The 24,650-nt window shown below is 49.0% G+C and overlaps 1 protein-coding gene across 3 annotated transcripts in view; it reads right to left on the bottom strand.

Moving 5' to 3' along the window:
- LAMA5 (laminin subunit alpha 5) overlaps positions 1–24,650 on the bottom strand; it is a 148,604-nt gene that overhangs the window by 63,150 nt on the left and 60,804 nt on the right. For all 3 annotated transcript variants that reach the window (XM_067554117.1, XM_067554115.1, XM_067554116.1), the window contains exons 4-15: positions 21,821–21,939; positions 19,987–20,157; positions 19,182–19,279; positions 10,844–10,959; positions 10,197–10,315; positions 9,154–9,244; positions 8,248–8,382; positions 7,665–7,727; positions 6,181–6,321; positions 4,682–4,819; positions 3,643–3,777; positions 2,513–2,647 (exon numbers count right to left, since the gene is read on the bottom strand). In XM_067554117.1, the coding sequence (XP_067410218.1) occupies positions 2,513–2,647; positions 3,643–3,777; positions 4,682–4,819; positions 6,181–6,321; positions 7,665–7,727; positions 8,248–8,382; positions 9,154–9,244; positions 10,197–10,315; positions 10,844–10,959; positions 19,182–19,279; positions 19,987–20,157; positions 21,821–21,939 (1,461 nt within the window). The remainder of the gene's footprint in view (positions 1–2,512; positions 2,648–3,642; positions 3,778–4,681; positions 4,820–6,180; positions 6,322–7,664; positions 7,728–8,247; positions 8,383–9,153; positions 9,245–10,196; positions 10,316–10,843; positions 10,960–19,181; positions 19,280–19,986; positions 20,158–21,820; positions 21,940–24,650) is intronic.

The raw sequence follows: 24,650 nt of genomic DNA, 5'->3' as shown, positions 1-24,650 counted from the left end.
AGAGCTGGGAAATGACTGTGCTGCTTCCTGCCAGACACTGGACGACAAGGGATGGATCACTTGACAATTGCCCTTGTCTGTTCTTCCTCTCTGAAGCTTCTGGCACTGGCCACTGTGGGGAAGACAGGATACTGGGCTAGAAGGACCATTGGTCTGACCCCGTCTGGCCGTTCTTATGTTCCTAGATAACCTGCTTCTCTCTAATGCATATCGAGATCTCACTGTCCTTTCAACTTAAACCCAGCAGATATGTAGTCGTCAGCTAGTCTGGGCCCAGGGAGATTCAGCTCTCTCATTCAGATCACTGCTCAGGCACTTAAGGATGTATTTCTAGCAAGTGTGCAAATGGCTTTGACACCTATCTGGCCCGCTTCAACAGTAAAACATTCTTATTATTCAAAAAACAATGGAGGATTTTAAAACTCAGGTTTCCCTCCCTCTCTTGGTTCGCCTATTTTTTAAATGCCATTTGCACTTTAGCTATTTCTTTAGATGAAAACTAAGTGGCTGTTGCACCCCAGTGAGACGATTTGATCCAAGCCTCCAGTCTCTTCAAAGACATAGTGCCGACATCAGTTTTTGCTGCTAACGCTAAGCCAGCTGGCCGCCACCCAGCCTTCTACATTTAGCACCGTGCAAAAGGAGCGATGCCGCTGTTGTGTTGCTTCAGGGAAATTGTATCACAGAACATTTTTAATGAGCAGTAAATTCTTGCTGGGAGGCACAAGTGTACATCTGGCTTCCAGTCTGATTGGTGGTAGGGGCAGAGAAGGAGATTCTGCCCAGGGCATGATGGGGATGGTTAATAATACACACTGCACTGCAGCCGCCTGCACGAATGCAGGGGCCTGATTCACTGGAGTAGCATCGCCCTATGAGCCTGATCCAAAGCCCAGTCGAAAGACTCCAATTGGCTTTGGAGTGGACCCCGGGCAAGCAGACTCACTGAAAGTCAGGACCGGGTGGGGAAGTGCCATGAAATTAACAGGCCTGATTCTCATTTAAGTCTCACCCCTTTTACGTGACTTTCGCCCCACGGGTTTCAGCAGACTGCCTGCAGATTTACGCCGGTGTAACAGAGAGCAGAGTGAGGCACAGCGGGCTCGCATGCAACGTAACAGGCTACTCGCTATGAGTATGGGCAGCAGCACTGGGCTCTCTGGGTACAGCAACACTGCAAGGAGGAAACCCGCGGCACTGCCTCGGAGCCCAGCTCCGCTGACTCAAGCAACAGGGTTAAAAACGGCCGTGTAGACATTCAGGCTCCAGCCTGAGCCCAAATGTTTACACTGCAATATTATAGCCCCGCAGCCCAAGCCCCCTGAGCCCAGGTCAGCCGACCCTGGCTAGCCGCGGCCAGGCCATGCGTCTTTTATCGCAGCATAGGCGTGCCACGGGAGGGCATGCTGATTCTGGCAGAGGAGCTGCCGGAGCGATGTTACAGCTGGAGCACCCGGAGAGCAGGGTGTTACTGGGAGGTGAGCATTTCAAACTTGCTCCAACAGAGCCTTCTGGCTAAGGGGTAAAAACAAGTATTGACATTTTGCAGGCGGGTCGCCAGCACGATTAAAAAAGAAGATCGTTATCTCATTTTATAAACCCTTTACAAGCCAGTCGGTTCCTGGCCTGTCTGAATATGAAGCTGGCAAGGGTTTAATACAATCCCCAGGTAGGTCTGTGTTTCCTCGGCTGGGCTGGTGGTTTAGGTCTCTTGGTTTTTCAGCATAGTCAGCAGCTAATAACAGCTGAGAGGTGCTAGAACCAGGCTGGCTCGGTCAGAAATGCCCTGTGTTTTGATCCTTATATATCCTTCTCAGCAGGTAAAACCCGGCCCAGATGGAGTGATATGTATTTGTGAATGGCAGGGAGACTGCCTTAAAGCTTTGGTTTTGAAGTGAAATCTGAACGCACGGTTTGACGTTTCATTCTGAAAGCATTACACAGCTCAGAACGTGTCACCTGAATAAGCTACTTGAGTTCAGATGGCCGAACGCTGGAATAAACTGGAGTAACTCGCTGTGCATTTCTCCGTCTGTGCCCATTTTGGGGGGGATAGTGCTGTAATTCTGTTTTCTGGTATGTCCCATGAAAATTCAGCTCCTGAATGGTATTTTGCAGGTCCGTTCCCAAAACGCTGTATGGATCTTGGGGCTGGGACACCAAAATGGGCAGACCTGGGCAACTGTACTTAACAACTATAAATGCACTCTGTGGGACAGTCAGCCTGGTCTTTGGATTAGCACTGGCAATTGACACTTGGCCTGCAATACAAAACGCTTTTGCGGGCTAATGTATTTACTCCAACAGGGGAACAGTAAGTAATAAAAACTGAATCTTCTCCTGTAATAGAGACCCAGTTTGAATTCCAATATAAAGCTGGGCCCTGGGGAGATGAGAGAAGAGGGCGGGGTAACGCCAAAGCAACGCAAAGCAAGTAGCAGCGTGTCTGGGACACCGGCTTCTTCTCTGCACAACTCTAGGCACAATCTTCCATGTGAAGCAAGTTACTCACGTGTGCAGCTGGGGTACCCATAGAATCCTGGTGCACACTGGCTACAACTTCGCCCGGCATAGTTGGAATGGCACCGGCACTGACCAGCTGGACTACAGTTGTTATCCACCGAGCCCCGGAGATCACAGGAGCAAGCTGCAAGAGAAGGGGTCACACATAAAGAGAGAGGTTTGAGAGGGGACACTCGAGGGCTCAGAGACAAATAACGGGACGGGAGTCTTTTCATCTCTGCATCCCTAGTTGTTTCAATCCAGCCCAGATTTGTAGCAACCAAATCATTCCCATTGGATGGCTATTCCGTGATCCAGATGAAGTGAGTTGACAGCTCTCTCTCCAGTTCTCAGTGGACAAATCCCCACTTCACAAACACACAGAATTCACTGCAGTGTGCATTTCCTTGGCCCCATTTGGCAGCATCCTTGGTGCAGCCACAGGACAAATGGGACCTGGAGGCTGCCCGCCACAGAAGTGGTCCTTTCGGAACAGAGCTGGAGCTTGCCAGATGTGCAGGGTGAGAATGTAAGACTTCCACGAGCACTGTCCATGCTGATCCATCAATTCAGTTCCAAAGGCTCTTGGTGGGACTGTTCCCTAGAACTAAATTCCCTTGTTAAAAACCATCAGGGCACCATGGGATACTTCCCTCTGGAGTCATGGCCAAACCAGGAGAAAGCCGGAGATTTTACAGGTCGTTCAAAACTCACCAAGAAGGAGAAGGTCAGTAGGTGAGTGTGTAAATGCAAAAAGATGCTGGAAAGCAGCATCAGAGCAGGAAGCACATCAAGAAAGTGACTGCTAATGACAGCCTTGTGTTCCAAACGCTGGCACCATTAATGACGTCCAGATCAAGCCGGCACCATTTATAATGCAAATCAAAGGGGTGTGGGCCAAGATTTTAAAGTGACTAGTCATTTTGGGTGCCCACGTTAGAGCACTTTACAAGGGTCCTGGCTTGCATAGTGGGAGCTCAGCACTTCCTGAAAGCCAAGCCCTCACAAAAGTGCACCCAGACACGGAGGCACTCAAAATCACCAGGCACTTCTAAAATCACTAGTCCTTTATCATCCACTGACGCTCCAGCCCATCCGCATCACCTGCCCAGCCCCCAAGAGCCACTGGTTCCACCCTACCTTGGCAATGAGGGTAGGAATGATAGCCCAGGCTGCACTGATCACAGCGAGGCCCATCGAACTCCGGCTTACAGAAACATCTCCCGACCGAGTCGCAGCCTCCCGGCAGCGTCCCATGGGCACTGCACCCGCACACTGCAAAGCAGAGAAAAGCCAGTGGGGGAAGGTGTTCAGAGCTACATCCCCTAATGGCCGGGGCAAAGCTCCAGGCAAAACAGGCAGGTCACTTCTTAAGCCAGAGTGTGAGCGTTGGCACGGAGTGCCCACGATGAGTATTCGGGCGCACGGCTCAGTGCTTGAACACTGAGTCTTTGCGTCTCTCCACTGGCTCCCCTTTCCCCGTCGGATCAAACAAACTTTCTCTCTTCACTTGCAAGGGCCTCCACGGCCTATCCCCACCCTACCTATCATCTCTCACATCCTACTGAGATGTCAACCCCCGCCTCCGATTGGCCCCATGATGTGTCTGTCCATTGCCCGTTTCTTAGGTTTTCACCCGGCTGCCCCTCACACTTGGGAGAAGCTCAGCACAAACAGCCGCAAAACGAATGCCTTTTCCTCCTCCAAAACCCTCCTGAAAACTCTCCTGTGCTGCGAGGCCTACGCTGGCCAGGCCTCTGGTGGGCTGTGACGTCTGCCCACCATGCTAATACGGTCTCCCTTTCTTTGTTCTCCCCCGTTTGTCTGCCTCCACGTATTGTTCATGTCCTACACCTAGACTGTAAGCTCTTCAGGACCGGTTTTTGTTCTGTGTCTACGTCTGCGCAGCGCCTAGCACCACCAGGTCCTGGTCTACGAGTGGGCTCCTAGGCACGATGAGAATACAGATAATAAATAATCATACGGACTAGACGTAAGTGACTCACTCTAAGGAGGCTGCCTAGCTGCTCTCCTATGAAGGGGGGTACTGAGATTGCAGTCATGGATCACGTGCTTTCTACCACAATACAAATAAATAGTCATAAGTCCAGAGGGCAAACACCCATCATCCCTCCCCTGCCCTCCCACCCCAGTCGGAGAAGGAAGAGGAGTTACGCACGTTGGCAGAGAGGGTAGCTGAAGTAGCCGGGCGCACACTGGTTACACGAATACCCTTCGAATCCAGATCGACACAGGCACTGGCCGGTCTCGTTGTCGCAGGTGCCATCATGCTGGCCAGGGCCTGAGCACTGGCATGCTGGAAAAGAAGAATGGGCCCCCATGAACTGCTGCGCCTACTGCTCCCTTCGGCGGGGGAGGAATCAGGTGGTACCTTTGCCGTTTCACAGCCCTGGCTAAATCTCACACAGCACCCGGCCTCCTAGTAGAAGCTCCATAGATTTACACTCTCTGGGGCAGCAAGTCGAGATTTCATGAGACGAATGCAGCATGAGGGAAGGCTACCCTGGGGCACTTTACCGGGGCGGGGTCAAGGGAGGGCCGTGAAGCCATGCGGCCAAAGCTCTGTTTTATTACAATCTGTAAGGGAAATTCCTGTCTGTTCCCTGAAGGCTGTGGAGGAGGAGTTCTGCAGGGCAGCTGGTGGGCGCAGCCTAGAGCAGCTGCGGGCGCCACGCTGAAACAAGCCCCCCGATTCACCGTCCTTGGGCTTAAAGCTCTCTGGCCCCTTCTGAATAAGCAAGAAGTGTCACATCACTGCAGTGAAAGGAAGCCCAGGCCCTTAGCTACTTTCCCTCCCCGGCCTGCCCGTGCACCCTCCGGTGTCCTGCCTCCTCAAACGCTTCTCAGCCCATCAGCCTGGGAGGAAGAGGTAAAGACACGGCCGGAGGGAACAAGTCCGATGAAAATGTGCGTCTCAGGCAGAAGGACCCACATGGTGCTGGAGGAGACAGCACAGGACTCGGGCTGGCAACAGGAGACAGGTGGATGGGAAGAAAACGATCAGGAACTTCAGGTGTGTGTGGGGGCTGGGGTGAGCTCCAGGCACTTTCTCAGAGGCTCAGACAGCGTGAGAAGAGGGAGTAAGCGGAACCCAAGTCCTATATCCAGGCCAGAATAATGAAGTCTGATCTGTCCAAGAATTACAAATAAAAGGCTCTCCCTCCGGCCCGCCCAGGATTTCAGTCCTGGGAGCTCACTAAGGGTAGAGAGGAAGAGGGAGAGAATTCCTCGACTCCATAGGCCTTTGTTGATAGCGTTAAACTCTGAGCAGCCCTGAGGCATCTCAGGATGCAGGAGAGGAAGATATAAAATCAACTGAGATTTGCATGGAGGGAGTGGGGGAGAAGCAGGGGAGAATATAACCTAAAGTGACCCCTCAACCTTGGTTCCAAACACAGCAGCTGAAGAAACAGTGGGGGAATGGCAGTAATGTGTGTCTGAGCCCACTGCTTAACTGATGGGGAATTCCTGCAGAGTTCCCCAGACAGGCCAAGGGAATGCAGCCGGGTCAGGGCTGTTCTGGCAAATATCAGCGAGGAGTGCTCCTTTCCCAGAAGGGAGAGGCGTGCATGCTTCTAGCAGTGCGGTGCAGAGCAGCCGCCAGCACAGTTTGCAAGAACATCAAGCAAACTCGCTTGCTAGACTCGTGTCACTCACGCTGGCAGCTGGGTCCGTAGTGCCCGGGCGCGCACTGATCACAGTGAACTCCCTGGAAGTTGGATTTGCACACACACATTCCCCGCTGCGTGTCTTTGCGGCAGGCATTCCCTTCCGTCCCGGCGGCGTTGCAATCACAATCTGCAAAGGGGACGACAGGAACAATAGAAGGCACTTAGCACATCTCCAAGAGCAGGCAGCCTGGGCTAGTGGGCAAAGCACAGAACAGGGAACCAGAAACTCCGAGATTCAAATCCCAGCTCTGCCAGTGTCTCACAAGCCAGGTCATCTCTCTCTGTGTCTCAGCAGGAGCTCTGGCGTGAATGCCTTCTCTGAAGATTCACGACAGGACAGCCCCATTGTCCAAGGGTCTTGGGAGGAGACCCTAAACCTTCAGATAATCAAGGCAGCTGCCTCCAGCAAGTTTCAAGGGCTGGCTCACAGCAGCATCCCCCCAGTTACACAAGAGTGCTAGCCCGGCAGAGCTCAGTCAAGTCGGATTCTCTTGGTACCTTGCTCTCCCTGGTACAGGAAGAGGGGGTGGGACCAGAGAAGAGATGGAGGAGAGGGAGGCAGGAGTTTTATTTAAAGGGGTGGGAACCAGAGGGGAAAAGATTCCAGCTCAGCAAAGGAAAACCGGCCTGGAAAATAACAGAGATTAAAATATCAGAGGGAAGAGAAAGGTTATCGGGAGTAAATGTGAAACAATGGCTAAGTCTGTGGGAAAAGCAAAGAGACCCAAAAAGACTGGGGAGAGGAATGATGAGCCTGAGGGGTCAGAATTCTGCTGGAGAGAGAGAGGCTGGGGGGAGAGGAAGGGAAAGGATGCAAGCGCAGAAGCGAGGGAGACAGCAAGTGATTTTACACGAAGTGTGCTGCCAAATATTGAACGACCAGAGTCGCAGTCAGGCTCGAGGCACGTGCACCGCAAGGTAGATTCGCAGCCATGGAGGGTGTTGGCACAGACGGTTTAGAAGCTCAAGCTCCCTGGATGCCTAGCAAAATGAAGTACATGCCGACGGAGGAAGAGGATGGTCTCGGGGCTAAGGCATGAGACTGGGACTAAGAAGCACCCAGCTCGGTTTCCAGCCCCGCCACAGACTCCCTGTGACCTTGGACTGGTCCCTCAGGTTTTGAGGCCAGAAGGGACCATTACGACCATCTCATCTGACCTCCTGCACCACATGGGCCAAAGAATTTTCCCCTGTGATTTCAGGAAGACCATAACTCTCTGTGCCTCCGTCCCCCACTTGTAAGATGGGACTAATATTTCTCTTCTCCTTCCCTTTGTCTTGCCTATTGCAATTGTAAGGTCTTTGGGCCAGAGACTGTCTCTTGCAACGTGACTCTTCAGGGCCCATCAGAGAGGGACCCTGATCTCCACTGGGGCCTAAGTGCTATAATGATAATGAACAATAACCATTATAAACTGCAGTGTAAGAAACGATCTCAAAAGAGGTAAGGAAAAAAAAAACAGGGCTTACGTATTATCTGTCCAGCCGGAAGCATCTGTTCTCCAGTATCATTGTGAGAGAAAGCTGGAACAGCTATGGGGAGAAAGAGCCATTGCAAAGATTACCTCTGTGCTCAGTACAGGCCCCAACCTAGGACTGACCCAAAACTGAACCGACTTAAAAACAAATAATCAACACATTATTAACTTTCCTTCTGGACCCTGAGGAGTCACCGGCTTCCCTACTTGAAAAATGAGGGTGAGATCCTGGCCTCGTGGCTAAACATGACATGGCAGGGCCAGGATTTAGCCCCAGGTCTCCACTGCCCACCAACCCTCAGCTTCACAGCCAACGCAAGGGGCTGGGATTGTCTTCGGTTGCAGGTGCCTTTGGTAATAGAGCAACGCACTGCCTGCTGACAAGAGCACAGGGAGAGAGGCGTGATGCCCACGCGTTGTCTGCCAAGTTGGTAGCTCTAATTTTAGGCTTCCTGGGGTCCACTTTGCACAAAGAGGGTTTCAAGCCTTCTTGTTTCTTAGGAGCCAGGATCTGAGTCGTTTGAGCTCCCACCCATCCCTGTTGACAGCCCTCCCGCGGCCAACAAGGCGCTTACGATAGCAGTGCGGGAAGTCTGTGTATCCTTCTGCGCACGCATTGCAGAGCTCCCCGGTGTAATTCGGCTTGCAGTAACAGCGCCCAGTGAGGTCCTCGCAGGTGCCATCGGTGAACTCCGAGTCACAGTCACAGCCTGCGGAGAGAGAGCAGTCACTGGGCGCGCGTATTACCAAGGGAGACCCTCATTTCCCGCTCTGTCCTCCCACAACACAAGAGATTTCTAATTGCAATAAGCAGGCTAACAGCATAGCTAGAGCGCTTTGGAGCATGCAATGCAGTCCCTTTCAAAAATAAAAGGTGTGTCTGTCCCTTTAAAATGCTTCAAGCGTGGCAGAGCTGTGGCCGCAGCCGTCTTGGAATCGCTGTGTTGCGGGATCTGATGGGGGGGCTGCCAAAAGCTGGGCTCTGCCCCTCAAGATCAGATCTTGCTTCCAAAAGGGTACAATTCTGGCTGCACTACAGCTAGGGCAGCCTCTGCTGAAAGCCACCAAACTAGGTTCCAGAACCAAGCCCACTAAGACTGTCAGAATAATGTGGGTTTCCCATAGGAGCGGGTGTAACTCCTGCTTCAGAAAGTCATGCCCCAGGGGCCAGGCGAAGCTTAGGGCCACATTTCCACCCCTTCCGCGCCTTTGAATATGCATCCACAGCTGACTGCATCAACACCACAGACACACATTCTCTCTGCACATGCAAATGGCTGTTTGGGCATGCAAGACAAGTGCACACCCAGCTGCATGGGCGAGCGTACCCATGCACAATCGGCCCTTGTGCGAATGAGGCTGGCATGATGCTGATGGTCCATAGCACCAAACACCTCACCACTCAACAGCGTGGGCTGCTCTCCTCCAGCTGTTACATAACAAAGTCCAGAAGTTGTCACTGCAAGAGAGCCCATACTCACGGTAGCAAACGTAGGGTGAGCCTATCGGATGGTCAGGGGATTTGTAGTACCCAGGGATGCACCTCTCACAGTTGATACCAGTTGTATGATGCTGAAAAACAGTTGGATACAGTTGGATACTGAAAAACAGTTCCCTGCCCATCAGGAGGAAAGACGTTGTCATCTACCAGTCTGCTGTGCCAGATAGCTTCAATACAGGGTGACATTAGGAAAGTAAATAAAGGAAAGAACGAAGTTTGCTCAAAACTCCACTCACGTTGGGTTGAAACTCAGTCCTTCTATGAAACCCTCTGTGACTCCTCCAACAAGCCTGGTCTGGGTTTCAGGTCTGCAGCTGAACTCGGGCAAATTTTGCTTGGTTTCAGGGTTTATTATTAATGTTTCCTAGCTGCCTTGCAACCAGGAAGACAGAAGTAGCCCATTTCGTAACACATGGCTAGCAGTGCACGACCCGGGCCCCAGGCCACTGCATGGCACTTGCTATGACATTAACAAGTCCACAATTGCCTTGTGAGTCAAAGGCAATTTTTTGCATTGCCCTGGTAGCACTTTAGTTAGGTGCTGAGAGAGCAGCATGGTACCCACTGCTTAAGCAGTGACCCAGACAAGTGACAGTATTTGGGTCCTGTAAATCGGGATGGGATTTTCAGCAGAACTAGAATTGGCCTAACTATGCTTCCATTTGAAATTGGTGGTCAAACGCACACTGATTTCAGTGGAAGCAGAGTAAGGCCACGGCCAATGCCGAGTGTTTATGGAAATCCAACTCTTAACACATTGCCATGCATTTCCAAGGTTCCGCTAGCAGATAGGTGCCCACAAACTACGCCACCACTATTGCCACTGGTGCATGTTCTGTTATTCTGATGCCAAGAGTCCAGATTTCCTGGGAAACTAATGGAAAATGTGAGAGCTCCTGATTTTCTTGTTGCTCACTAGGCAGAACTACAATTCAGGCTAACAATGCAACCGCAGAAAACAGGACACCTACCAGTCCATCACGTCCCAACAACAATGTGCAATTCCTGCCACGTCTGACTTACCTGACATTCTATGCAGACACCGCCCCCTTCGTACTGCTCATCCTGATTTTTACTGGCCTTGTGGCGATCGATCTCTGGGTCATAATAGCAGTCGTAGGCGTGACCGTTGCAATTGCAAGCTGAAAGTATAGAGACAGGACTTAAGCTGGCATGTCCCTCTGGGATTACAGAGCCTGCCCATAATGTATGGAGGGGGAGATATAATGCAAGGCCCCATCAGGGGCTCCAAGAGGGACCATGTAGCCTCAAGCATCCTGGTCTGCAGGGAGCAGTGCGTACTGCTCCCTCTGGTGTGGCCGGCCAGCTCCCCAGTGCAGCTCCAATGCAGAAGGAGCATCGGGGCAGACTGGGGGAGCGAGCTATGCTAAGCACATTTGTTGGGTGCACCTGGTTCACTGATATCCAGCCCCGAAGTGCTGACATTTTCACTCGCTCCCCAGCGAGCCCGTTCAAGCCCATGCAGCTTTAGGAATGGGATTCTATGGCAGGGCTTTGGGGCCGACCCCAGAGCTTCCCACGCAGAGGTCGTGGGGGGATCCTTAGGGACGTGGGGTCAGTGGAGTGTCTTCATTCCATGTTTTGCAACCACCTGAACAGCTGCAAAAAGGGGGTGGGGAGGAGAAAAAAGCCAACCCCCAACAACGTACCTTGGCATTCATTAGCACTGTCAGTCGTAGCTGGTTTCCAGGGTAACTGGTTGAAGCCAGGGCAGCAACGATCACATGAGCCACCACAGGTGTTGTGTTGACAATCGCACTGCAGCCTGGAAAGGGAGTGAGCGGAGTTACTTCCATGCTAGGTCACTGAACGCCGAGCATCCCGCTGACTGCAGGACTTGGCTGGGGAAATAACTAGAGCCGCCAGAAAACAGAAATACGTTCCCAGGGAAAATTTCATATTTTGGGGGGGGACGAGGGGGGAATTGTCTCTAACTGTGATGACATTTTCCCACAGAAACTTTCAATTTTGAGAAGAGGGCTTTATTCATTCTGGTGAAAAATTCCTGACCAGCCCTAGAAGTAACAGCGCAAGAGGAGCTGGTTCAAATACCAAGTGTGAGAGCTTCTCTTCGGGCAGCTTTCATAGATCAGGAGCAGGTGGGAAAGGACAACATGCTGCTTCTCAGGGAAAGTGTTTAGGTTTCGGAGGGCAAGTGAGAATTGGTCCTTAATGCCAGGCCACTGATGCCCAGGGCTCCCTGCAAACACACAGGACTAGGTCCCTGCCTACGGGTACTTGCAATTAGACAGATACAATACAAATGATCAACACTTTTCATTCCAGACAGCTTGTCAAACAAAAAATGATCTTTTTCAAAACCAAAAGTTTTTGTGTATTTTAAATCTGCTGATTTTTGGACAAATGCAAACCACCACCACCAGATTTTTGTCTCTCATTTCCTTCCCCCTCCAATTTGTCATGGGGCAGAGGAAAAAAAGGAGAGAAAGAAGGGAAGAAAATCAAAACACAAACTTATTGTTTTCATGAAAAAAAATCATGACATTTCCAAAATGCAAATGAAAAATATGAAAAAACTGAAATTTGTTCACAAAACACCCCCTTTTTGCACCCAGCTCTACAAACGACTGAGGTGAATTACGGCAGAAGGGATCAGACAGAGCATATGACAGGGATGCAGTGCTGGACAGCTGACTTAAAGCAGAGGGATCGGAAATGGAATTGGAAGAAGTTTCCTGATGCACAGGGAGTGGAAAACTGTCCCCAGAGCATAGGGGGCAATGCTGACAAAAAATAAAACACACGGTCAGGAGGGGGGAGAGACATGCATTACTAAGAAGAGAGATACACATACTGGGTGAGCAATGGGGTACAGGAAATTAAGGAAGAGATGAAGAAGGTAGGCGGGGAAGTGTGAGCAGCCTGAAATGAAAGAAGCATCTTTCAGCCAGAGAGGCTAACCTACCATACTAAGAAATGCACTTTCTGGTTTTAGAAGCGAGGGTAAGTAGGCTTGTGCTGACTACACCGGCAGCCCAAGAGGCGCCAGGCAAGAATTCTGACTAGTCAAGTGAGGGATCTTGTCCCACTGCGCCGCAGCGGTAACTCATTCTGCAGTGACATCATTGCAGAAACTTCCATTGACAGAACATTATACCTGCCCAACAAATATGCTTGCTGTTGTGTCAGGCTGATGGCAATACAGCGTGTTTTAGTTTTTATCGGTACAATTACTCAATTCCCCTCAGGGCACGTCTGCTCCTCCAACTTCTCACTCCCCCAACGCTCTTTCATCCAAAGCTGGGTGTTTAACAATAACTATAATTTCTAAAAACACTGGAAACAAACGAAGCAGTGACACTAAATCTGATTCAGATATACAGCCATATTCTTCCACTGGGTTCAAATGTGCTACTAGGGCTGGGTTGCTGCCTTGCCTACCCCATATTTTTAAGATACCTGATTAATACGCGTGAATATCACAAAAGTCCAGGCTGGGATGGTCAGATGGCACAAGGGAACCCATTTAGCTAAAATAAGAAATGACCTGAAACTTTGGCCAAAACTCAAACAAAACTTTTTGGGGAGAGCTGATGATGCATCCTCCTCTGTGCCCAATATACAGAGGATGTGAGTCTGTTGTATCCACAGCCACAGATCTTTAGTTCACGCTGTAGAGACTTATGCCTATAGGTCTATAGGTCCTTCGTTCAACACGCAGGTCAGCCAAGATGGGGTCCCCTTGCCCACAAAATGTACTTTTCAGAGTAAGAAACAGAGATCTACTTAACCCTGCTGTTTAAGGCTGGCAAAGCCTTCGCAAAACTCACTCATCAGTGTAGCTCAGCAGGACCGCCTGTGCAGACTGTGCTCTGCTAATGAATTATGGACAAATGGGCTCAAGTTACAATATTTACATACTTCATTGATCAAGTATATACAAAGGAAGAGAGAGCTGGGGCTGTGCGCCCACTATATACGCATTTCCGGGCTGTTCTGTCATAAAATAAAACCGCAGCCTTTTCACGTTACCAAATCCTCAAGCGCTGGTGCATCTGGATTTGGCTGGAGCCCGAGTGCACTGCATGTAATTAAAAAGGTCAAGAACCCTAATTGCTGCAGGGGACTCTGCTGACCCTGGGAGAGGTGAGGAAGAGCCAGCCAACTGCAGGAGCCTAGATTCAGCCCGAACCATGCTGCCACCACAGCATGGTGGCCTCCCTTCTGAGCACGGGACAGAACAAACTGTCCTTCAGAACCCCACGATAGGGGCAACACCCATACAAGTCATCTCCTGGCGGAATCGTTTTCTGACTGACCAGGCCTCCAAGAGACTAGTGAATTTTGCTGGCTGTGCTACATCAGCAGCAGATGGGACGCCCGTCCCACCGTGCACAGGTCCCCCCATGCTTGGGCATGTGTGACGGGGGGGAGGGACTCAAAAGGGAACAGTTCTGAAGTCTTTTCACCAAGGCTATCTGCAATTGTAAATGAGGGCTGCCCAACGCCCCTGAACTGGGATCAGTTTGTCAACAGGGAATCCCTGCCTGCGATTCTTTGTCTGTGTGTCTGGCCCACTCAGAAGCATGTCAGACCCCCACAGATGTCTATCTTTTCTCTTACATCCTCCGTCAGGCGAAGGGACTATTTCTGACCCCGCTGCGTTCCAGCACACGGAAGGAGAAAGTCACCCTTCACCAGAGGCATTTCCCTGTTCACTCTCAAATGCACTGTGATTCCACTGGTACGAGTCCTTGGACTTCAGCTGGGTCCCACTGAAGCCAGTTGGGAGTTTTGCCACTGACTGCAATAAGGGCAGGATCAGAACCCTTGGGGACAAATCTTCACTCCCTCCATGCCCCATACGCATTTAACCCAAGTCCTGCAAAAACCGTGCTGTCCACCCAGACCTTGGTATAATGCCCATTTATGAGGAGGAAGCTGCTGTCCATGCATTTTGGGACGTCAGCAAAAACCCATGTAAGCTAAAGAAACAAAGTCATCTACTCCCATTTATAGCCAAGCAATCGGCATCTGAGACATGCTTCTTCATCTATGGGAGCTTTGCCAAGCTCTTTAGCTCACCCAACAGCACACTTGAATTTCTGGGGGTGGGCCGGCCCAGGCCACGCAAGCATGGGTGTGCACTGGGGACAAGCTGAGTGGCGGGTCTGGTTGAGCCAACCCACGATCCACGTACACTAGGAAAGGCGGCATGAGCAGCCAAGACAGCCTGGGTTCACACCTGAGGGGAGCGAGATGGGAACAGGAAGAAAACAAAAGTGCAGGTGAGTATCCTGGCAGCGGCAGCTTTATGGCACAAACAGGACAGCTGCCTTAGAAGGGGTTGAAATACTTGCTAGCTATCAAGTCGAGAAACTTAGATCCTAACTTGATACAAGTCCCACTGAACTCCCGCAATGATTTCAGTGGAAGCTGGACCAGACCCTAACACCACTGTTCTGCGTGACCCCCAGTGTGTAGGCCTGTGCGATACAGGCTTCCCACACACTGCGTCTGAATCGTCACCCACAGCGCCCCAAACCCACCCATTTCTCTGCTGAAACTTTCCAGAACACACACTTCCCATCATGCAGTGCTTTTAGGCATCGTCCTAGAATCACTAGACTGTCCCAACTAGCAAACTTCGTCTAAACAGGATTTCTGCAGACTGACAGGAGTGCACAATTCTTCTCTTCAAAGCGGCTTGAAAACTGGCCGCATTTCAAAGACAACCTGCCTTTCTGCTCAACAGGTGGCAAAGGTCAACAAAATGCTACATCTTAACAATATGATTTTATATTGCCTTCTTATCTGGAGGAAACTGATACTTATCATCAATTACCACACTTAATCCAGATATTTTTTAATCCTGTCTCAGCATGGAGCGATGAATTAGATGACCTCTGGAAGTCCCTTCCAGCCCCACATTTCTACGACTGTTTGTATTGTGGTGGTACTTTGAACCCTCAGGCATGGACCAGACCCCGTTGTGCTAGGTGCTGTACAAATGCAGAACAAAGGAGAGTCCCTGCCCCAAGGAGTTTGTAATCAAAGTATGCCTTGATTCCACCCCCCTCGGACCACAAGATGGACAGGAATTGAGTGGGAGAGGGGAACAGTTCTCCTGACCAAGCGCAAAGGTCTCGGATTATATGCTGGAGATTTACAAGTCTGGTAAGTGGCAGAGGTGTCCTCACCGGACAGCAGAGAGTGGTTTTCACAAAACTTTTGGATATTCCAATCAGTTGGGAAATCAATGCAACCTGTCCAGACTGCAGCCTCCCAAAGTTCAGCACAGTAAATGCTGAGATATGATCAGGCTTTTAATTCAGCCAGAACAAAGACAATTCCAGGCTTCCCTCCATTTGTACCTTCTTGTCTTGCCGCTGTCAAAGCCCTGGCATTTGAAGATGTAGGACATATGCTGTCAGATGCACTGTGCTTCCCAGACTGGAGGGTTACACACAGATTTACGAGGGAATGACAACGTCCTGGCAGTTGCCATAGATGACACAATAAACCTGCTGAGCTCAAAGTCCACAGGGGCATCTGCTGTCGGCCTCACTGCCCTCCCCTCATGCAACGTCAAGCCAGGTATCTCAATGCCTCAGCTCTATGTTTTCATGCCACAGAGACATTACATCAGTAAAACAGGCAGGGATGGGCCCAATTATCTCTGCATACACAGCCTGCTGGGAGGCTAGAAACAGCTGCTGTGACACCCTTCGAAAAATGGGAATATTTCTAACAGCATTTCTCCACTGAAAATTCAAATTGAATTCTATTTCTCCCCTACCAGTCAAGTCAGCTCCCATTGAGCTTGGCCCCAGGCAAGGCAAGAAAGAGGAGATTGTTTCCCATCTTTTCATTGCTGATGCAGTTCTGACTTCCAGGCCTTCCTCCTTGGAAGCTCAGCCGTGCTAGAATTACTGCTGAATTACAGCTGGCTGCCTCTCCTGCCGCACTTCCAATGCCTTCTTTATATTGTCTGGTTTGCTTTCAGTTTCCAGTGATTCCATTTTACCTTCTTCCATTTACACAGTGTCTATTGTCCGGACATATCCCAAAGGGCTTTACAGATGTCACTCGCCGACTGCACAGAGAACACAACTAGGAAACACTTTCCCACTAGGCAAGAGCAGCCAACTCTGGGGTGAAATGTGGCAGCTGTTTAAACGGTGTGCTACCATGTTCCCCTGCAGTTTGGGACAAGGAGTGAAGACAACAAATGCATCCAAATGAAACCAAAGGGGGAATTCTGGGAGCCAGAATATAATAATGAACAGACCCAGCATTTGGCCAGGATTCCAACAGGTTTTCCCTTGCCTCGTTTTATCCTCCTCTCTGGAGCATCGCCAGCTATACATTCTCACACACACACCACGGTTGCTCTATGCTAAGTAATCACTTTGCACAGTGCATCTGCTTTATTCTGCAGCATTGATACACGACAATAAATACTTCCAGCAACACCTAGTTTTCAAGTGAAATCAAGAAATTATCCAGTACACGGATTTACTGAACTATTCTTCAGGAGAGAGACGAGTACCCCAACGCAGACTTGCTTTTCAAGATCTCCTTTGTTTGAATTCTTTCGCAGATTTTAACCTTGGCTGGGATCTGCTGGAATTTCACTTTACAAGACCCAAAAACGTTACATGAGCCATATGGGAAAGAAACTCAAGCTTCTTTAGGTCCAGCTGAATCTACCTAGCCCCTTCATGAAAGCAACACAGGCTGCAAACAGATGGCTAAGACTCAGTACTTTCATGGTTATCAGCCATTATGTGGAGTTGCTAGCTGGAAATGCAACGGGGAGAGTCCTGCAGGCCACAAATGTAACAGCGTTGCTGTTTCCTGCTCATTTGTAAAGACTGGCCATTTATGTCTTTATATCAATTTAACAGAAAAATCTGCATAGTCCCTGCTCCTATGAGCAGGGCCAGACAGTTAGCCCCTTACTTCCATGAGCAGTACCACTGATTTTATTAGACAAATATGGAGTAAAACATTTCTCAGTGTGAGTCAAAGAGTTGAGGTTGGGCTCTTAGCGAATTTTACATTCATGAAAGGTACTTAGCAATAATCCTGAATGGAAGGATGGTCTGGTCAATGCCTATGGTCCTGGCCTGGCATTCCAGAGACATGGGGTCAATTCCAAGCTAGACCACACACTTCCTGTGTGACCTTCAGAAAGGCCTTTAGTTTTCCCCGTTCCTCAGTTTCCCATAAGCAAAATCCCCACCTTGCAAGGGTGTTGTGATCATAAATGCACAAAAAACTGTTTGCGCTTGGATATTATAGTAATAAGGGGACACACGAGTTCCAAGATATAATGAAGGCCTCAGCACTATGTCTGCTCAGCCACCTGCATGACCCAGCAAAGTGCTCTGAGCCTAATGGAGAGAGACCAATGCTAGAAGTGAAAGACAATTCAGTCCCAAAACTCATTCAAGTCCTCAGCCGCTCTGCTAAGGCTGCTAAACTGGGGTGCCCATTGTGGTGGCACTGGTTTGTGCTATGGACCACACAGTCTGCTAGGAACTGGATTGAGCCCACTGAAGTTGCCCATTCTTTTAGGGGCATGTTTCTTAATCTTAGTTTAGAGAGAGTTTTTTTTTAAATGAAAGCAATAATCTCTATCTCCTCCCGCTGCTAGCCCCCACACATTCATTACTTGATTCACACATCCAACTCTTGCTTCATATATTGGGTTTTTTCCCCTTTGACAATGGAATGTTTTGTTTAAAACCTGACAACGTATTAGACAGGAACAAGGACCATACGTGCTCCTTACAAAAGTGGAGAGCTTTGCCTTCCACCTACGCTTTGGCTCCTGATGATGTTTTGTCTGTTGCAACCCAAATAAGTGACTCTGTGATGTTTATGTCTAAACATCAGGTGCCAAGGATTTAGTTGTGCTATTTCTATACATAAATAAGCTGCCAACATGAGGATTGGGTTTTTTGGATTTGGGGCGGTTTTTTTGCTTTTTTTTTTTAGTTTTTAATCTTATATTTTTGCCTCCTTCTGTCATAAGGTAAATTGAGGTAAACAGCCAACTAGACAACAGACATCTGTGCAAATGAGAGAGAGACACACACACAAACACACACAGACAGACAGATAATCGTTTTTGGGATGGGTACAAAAAATAAAATAAAATGAATCAACTGCAAAACAAACGGGTGGGTTGGCAAGATTTTAACATCGTCACTGCAGACTGTTTCCCCTCCCCTCTTTAAAGAGGAATAAGAGGGCAGAGGACAAAATTGTTGGTTGAAGCTAACTTCCCATAGATTATTGCGATAGTTATATGAGTGCTTTCTCTGAAGACAGCCTCTTATCACATCAGTGTGTCAATCTGGTCAAGAGATGTTCTCCTGTGCCATCTCTACGACCCAATTCAGGAAAGCACATAAGCACATGCTTAAAGTTAAATATGCGCTTAAGTTTTTTCGTGAATCAAAACCCGAAATGCAAGACTGAGAATGCCTAAAAAAGGCTTCTCCTGGCCTCCCCATATGCATCCCCCAAAAACAGTTTGTGCAAAGTCTGATTTGTAGAACAGAAATCCACAGCATGAGGGGATGTTACTGCGAGATCCGACGTCCCAGCTTGTCTCCAAGGAGCAGAAATTTCCCTGTGGCAGTGGATCCACAGGATAATCCTTCTTGGGTGTGAATGAAACATTTTGAAAACCAAACAACAGGGGATAAGGAAGGGATGTGGGGCCACAGGATAATCTCTCCCTTTTGAATGACTCAGCTGTATGCAGTTGGAGAACCACCACCCTATCACACAGGCAAGAATGAGAAAGCTACTGACTATCACCGGTGACTGATCTGTGCTCCCCATGCCATGGTATAAGGCAATCTCAGGACATTTGCGATAGAAGTGGTACTAGAATACAGGTCTCTTGGCTCCTAATTCAGTTCCTTAACCGCAGAAGCCACCCTTCCTTCCTAGCACAATTCATGTCTTGACACAACCAGCGGAGTTAGGGAATTTTGAGGGTCTTACCGATAGGGGTCAGTAGGATCCCTGGCGTCACAGACGTCTGCATGGCCATGGCAGACACAGCGCCCTCCGATGCTGATATCTTTGATGCTGTAATAATACTGGGAGAGCATGGAGAGAGTTGGCCTTCGGATCGTTAGGCAGAAACCACACAGGTGCTTTCACCCTCCCGTTTTTCATGCACAGTGGCAAACTAAGTTGCCTGTTCTCAGACTCCCGGCCAAAATTTCCCTGGGCTGCAGTAACACCTGCTAGCGATCACAGAGCTAATTAGCAACAGGCTGCGACTCCCAGACTAGCCAAGAAACCAGGTGCAACCACAGCAAGTGTTCCGGATTTCTATTTTGTTGGCAGCGAGACTCAAAATGGTTTTTCCTCTGGCCAGATTTCCTGCTCGAGCCGTCGGTATCCACCACTCAGCATCATCATCGGATGCAGATGCCAGAGGATGACAGCCTGGATGGAGAACAAGCCTAGAGAGGGAAATCTCAGAGGAAAGGGATAGCTTGCGGCCTCAGTGGGCCCACAGACCTCTTCCCCAGCCACTCGCAAACAAATGGAAGTGATCCACTGAGACGTCTCGAGGTATTTCGAACAGACTGATAGCGGTTTTAAAAGGAGAACACGCACAGATCTGCCTTTTAGACAACACTGGCAAAATGGCTTCCCCGTTGTGCCGAATCCTACCCAGCAGCCCTCATCAAAAACACATCGGCTCAAGGCGCCAAAGTGCTATCCGAGTTCTACATCACAAAGGCACATGGTACCAAGCCTACTCCTCCCTCATTTGCATCTCGAAGCATCTCACCCTCCTGGTCACGGTGGGATCCCTTAGGGCTTTGCCCATCAGATGCCCAAGCAGCGTGTTGGTCTGCAGGAAGCGCAGTCGGATGCTAGTGGCTTTGGTGAAATTCCGCAGGAGAGGTGAATACGAGAAGTTCATGGCTCCCGGGCGCCCGTTCACCAAAGAGACGACGATCTGTGGGTGCAGAATGAAAGAGACACAGCGCAATCCTTCAGGCGGACAGAAAGCGTAGGCCTCCCTCTGCCAACCACAAACTCCTTCCAACCCCAGTAGACTGAATCAACTCTCTGTAAGTTTTGTTTCCAAAAATGGCTGAAACTCAATTGCAGTCCATGTTCGCATAACTTGCGAAAGGGAGCCACTTCTGCAGAGCATCTACCAGAGTCCAGAAAACCATAAGAATGGCACAACCCTCATAGCCCCTTCTATCCCTAACCCCTTATAAATCCCCTGCCAAAAAACCCTACGCCAAGCAGAGTTTTGACCCCAAAAAGGGAGAGGAGCCAGAGACTCTGTGAAGTTCACTAGGTACGTAGCTAATACTATAGATTTTACATGGAAGGTGCTCAGATACTAGTGATGGGCAGCAGCATAAAACTGACAGACAGAGACAAACACATCCTCTTCCCTTCAACCCAATCTTATGGCCAAACTAACTACTATAGGTAGATGTTAAATATAGCATAAGCCAGTAAGCCCAGGCTTTGACAATGGCCAAGCCACCCATGTGTATGTAAAAGGGTTCTCCCCCTCTTAACTCTGACCCCTTTTATGGTCAGTATTTCTGAAGTGTCCATTCCAATGCAAGTAACTGTATATCCACTTAGGTTCCTCTTCTGCAGCAGCTCTTGCACAGGAGAAAGACTTTAACTACAACAAAGCAGATGGGAGGTTGGAGAAACACAGCACTGACAGTTTCCCACATGGCACAAGCGCACACAGCCTCCAAGACATGCAGATGTTTTCTGGGCCAAATTCTCACAAGGAGACTAAGAAGATGCTCCCACAAAAAAACCACCTGCATCGTGGCCATAAATCCCAGGTTTGCATGTGAAAGGGCAGGGTTTTGTCGGCCCACTAATTCCACTTTCCCTTCTCTGAAATCTAGGCCCTTGCCCCCAAGCCCAAAGTCCTCCAGCTGGACGAACACTATTTTTTATAAACTATATAAACCCTATGTTTTATAAACCAGAATGTCTGCGGTTTACTGAACTCTTTACGCTTTGCTGTGACCTTTGCCGATTCCAGCAGCCGGGGGTGGATACACAGACTGAGGTAGTATCTGAACAGCTGGAACGGAGCCCCATGAACACAGCAGAATTTGACAATAGGGTGCACCAGATTCTCCAGGCCATCACATCTCATGGCCATTTATCAACGTGTACACGTGCACTAAAGGAAACAAGCTACCAGTAATGCAGTTTTCCCCAGCACTGGGGAAGATGCACTATTATCCTCAGATGTCTGAAACCAGGCTGGTGAGCCATGCAATGAGCTCTGCTCGTGGTGTCTGGTTCCCTGGATTGGGTGGGCCAAATGCTTGCTTAGCCCATAGGATGAAGAAATGCCCGGCAGGTGCAGTACAGAGACAGTCAGCAACCAACTCCCATCCAGTCCTCCTGAGCCTGAGGGAAGAATGAGGTGGATCCTCTGAGCCCTGCCAAGAGGCACTTTCCCCACATGACACAAGTGGAAGCATTTCCAGTCCCAGAAGAGTATCGAGAGCTCCTCGGAGATCTTTCCCTTTATTTCAGCCACCTGATTCCTCACCCAGTTACTCCCCCACCCATAGAAAGACAGATCTCCAGGGAAATAAAGGCCTAGTGCAATAGCTCACCTCTCCATTTTCTAACGGCACAATCCTGGAATATTCAGTTGTGCAGATGGCATCATCATCCTTGGAAATACGTTCCACAGTATTCGGGCCAAACTTCTCGATACAGTCCCGCTTGGAAGCTGTTTATCAAAGAGAGACCAGAGCAGAGAGATAAGAGAAGAGATACGGCTCAGATAATGGTTAAACCAGCATTCCCCAATAAATGCCGGTGGGAGAAAAGGAAGCACAGTTACCTATATACGGAATTAACTCCGCATTAAAAATTCATTACATTTGAGCTATTGCCTCCCCTCCCTTCAGCCGTGCATCACTTATTCCCCACTCTCCTCCTCAGACTTGCAGAGAGGATGAGAAGTGAAGGGGGTCACTATTTGATAAAAACACTGAAGTCACGCTAGAAATCGCCAGAGAAAAATCCCGTTGCAGTGTATGCTGGATTCAGCGATTCATGGTTTCATAGATTTTACAGTGAGAAGAACGATCATGATCACCTAGTCTGACCACTTGACTAACACCAGGCCGAGAAACTCACCCATAATTTCTGTGTCGAGCCCGTAGCTTCTCTCTGAGCTACAGGAGTCCTTGTAGAAATACACCCCGTCGTGATTTAAAGATTTCAAGTATCAAAGAATCCACCACATCCCTTGGTGAATTGTTGCAGTGGTTAATTACCCTCACTTAAAAACTTTCTAGACTGAACTGGTCTGGGTTTCAGCCTCCAACTATTGAATCTTCTTAGGTCTTTTTCTGCTAGATTAAAGAGCTGGTTATGATCTTCCCCCGTAGGTACTTGCAGATTGGGATTAAGGCATGTCGTAACCTTCTCTTGAATAAACTAAATAAAACAAGCTTCTTAAGTCTCTCTCTATAAGGCATGTTTTCCAGACCTTAGATCATTCTTGTAATTCCTTTATGAACCCTTTCCCATTTTTGACACCTTTTTGAAGCAAGGATGCCAGAACTGGACACAGAATTTTAGTAACTGTATCACCCCTGCCATATATAGAGAGATAATACCTCCTCCCTGCTACTACCTGATATTCCTCCTGCTCCTGCATCTGCAGATCATGTTTATCCAAAATACTGAAATACAGTAACTCTGGAGTTTGTTTAAATACCAAGGAAGGGGGGTGAAGAGTTTACAAAGGGGCAAAACTACAAGCAACTAGATGAAATCAAGAAGAAAAGCATTTAAATGAATTAAATGAAAAGCATTAAATGAATAATCCAAAAAGTTAGCAATGAAACTACCAGCATGGGGAACAGCCTCCCGAGGAAAATGGTGGAAGCCTCGATACATTTCAAACAAGACAGTACAAAGCGCTAGAAACTATATCGGAGAGAGCAGAATGACTGCACAAAGGGGTTTTATTTTCCATTCTTAAATCTTGTGAATATTGATAAATAAACACCAGGAACCAGAAAACTTAAATCATACAGAATAACCCACTCGGATGACAGCAATCCAGAGCTCCAGCCACTAAGTGGCAATGCAAGACTGGCCAACACCTAGAGGACAGTCACTGCTGGTCATTGACTTCACTGGTCAATTGCGGCACATCAGGGAACACGCTTTTGGAAAGGAAGCCAACAGTCTTGCAGAGGGTTTACAGGAGCCAGGGCACAACTCTAGGATGCTCCGTGCACCCTTGCAGCTGTAGGCGTGTCAGCACACAGCTGAATAGGCACATGCCACAGACTGTACAAGCCAGGCATACATTCTTGAACCTCTCCTGCCCCAGCGTCCCCAGGGACGCTTGATATTCCACCATCTGCCGAGTAAGTGGGAAGCGAGCCACACTGTTCACTATGGCCATTAACAAGAAGGTCATTTCCTCAGTAATCCCAGACTGCCTTGGAATTAGTCAAGTACCTGAATGATCCTGTAACAGAGACTCAGCCAACACAGACATTCAGGGTCAGGCAGCTCATCAGATCTCAGACCAAATAAGCTACAGGAGACACCTTCTGTAGTGACAGAGGGGCTGATTACGCCATCTTCCATTTACACAAAACCTCACATGAAGCCGCCCTCCAAGCAACCGTCTCCACAAAGGAAGAACCATTAACTTTTCGTGCACCTTCCTCTGAAGCATCTGGTACTGGCTACTGTCAGAGGCAAGAGATTGGCCTGGATGGACCTTGGATCTGGTACAGTCTGGCAGCTCCTCTGTTCATGGCAGGGCGGCCGTTTGTATTTGAATACTCTGATGATACTTAGCATTTACACGGGGCATCTGACGGTTTCAAAGTGTTTATCCAGGGGACAGGAAGTATCATGAGAGCTTGTCAAGAAAAGAAAAGAAAAGAAAAGAAAAGAAAAGAAAAGAAAAGAAAATTCTCACACATTTTATCTGTTTTTCCATTCCCCCACCTAACACAGCATTTCAGCCAGCTATAATCACTATCTCCACTTTAAAGATGGGAAAACAGACGCACAGGGAGGAGAAATGACGTCCCCAAAGTCACGCAGTGAGTCAGTAGTACAGCTGGGAGCAGATGCCAGGTCTCCCACCTCCAATCCAGGCCCTTTCTTCTGGACCACCCTGAACCTCTCCTTTTCTCAACTTTAAGTTTACTCATCACATGTTCTGCATATGCTGAGCGCTCAGCAACACACAAATGTGCACACAACAGGGACGCAACTGTGGGTTGATCCAGACCAGGAGAAGCAAGGGTTAAAGCCAGACAAACGAGCATGACAGATCTTCTCAGCTGTTCCTGGCAGGGCTGCCCATCTCTAATTCAAGCTCAGCTGAGAAATATTAGCAGAGTTCACAGGAATAATCCTCAGAAATCTGTTTCAATGTGCCTGGTGTGAATATGCCCT

The sequence above is a fragment of the Emydura macquarii genome, unplaced genomic scaffold, assembly GCF_026122565.2.
Source record: "Emydura macquarii macquarii isolate MOO-44397 ecotype Brisbane River unplaced genomic scaffold, CSIRO-AGI_Emac_v2 contig_1483, whole genome shotgun sequence".
Classification (NCBI taxonomy): Eukaryota; Metazoa; Chordata; order Testudines; family Chelidae; genus Emydura; species Emydura macquarii.
Note: the sequence above shows the minus strand (reverse complement) of the source record. Positions and strands in the feature narration are given on the sequence as shown.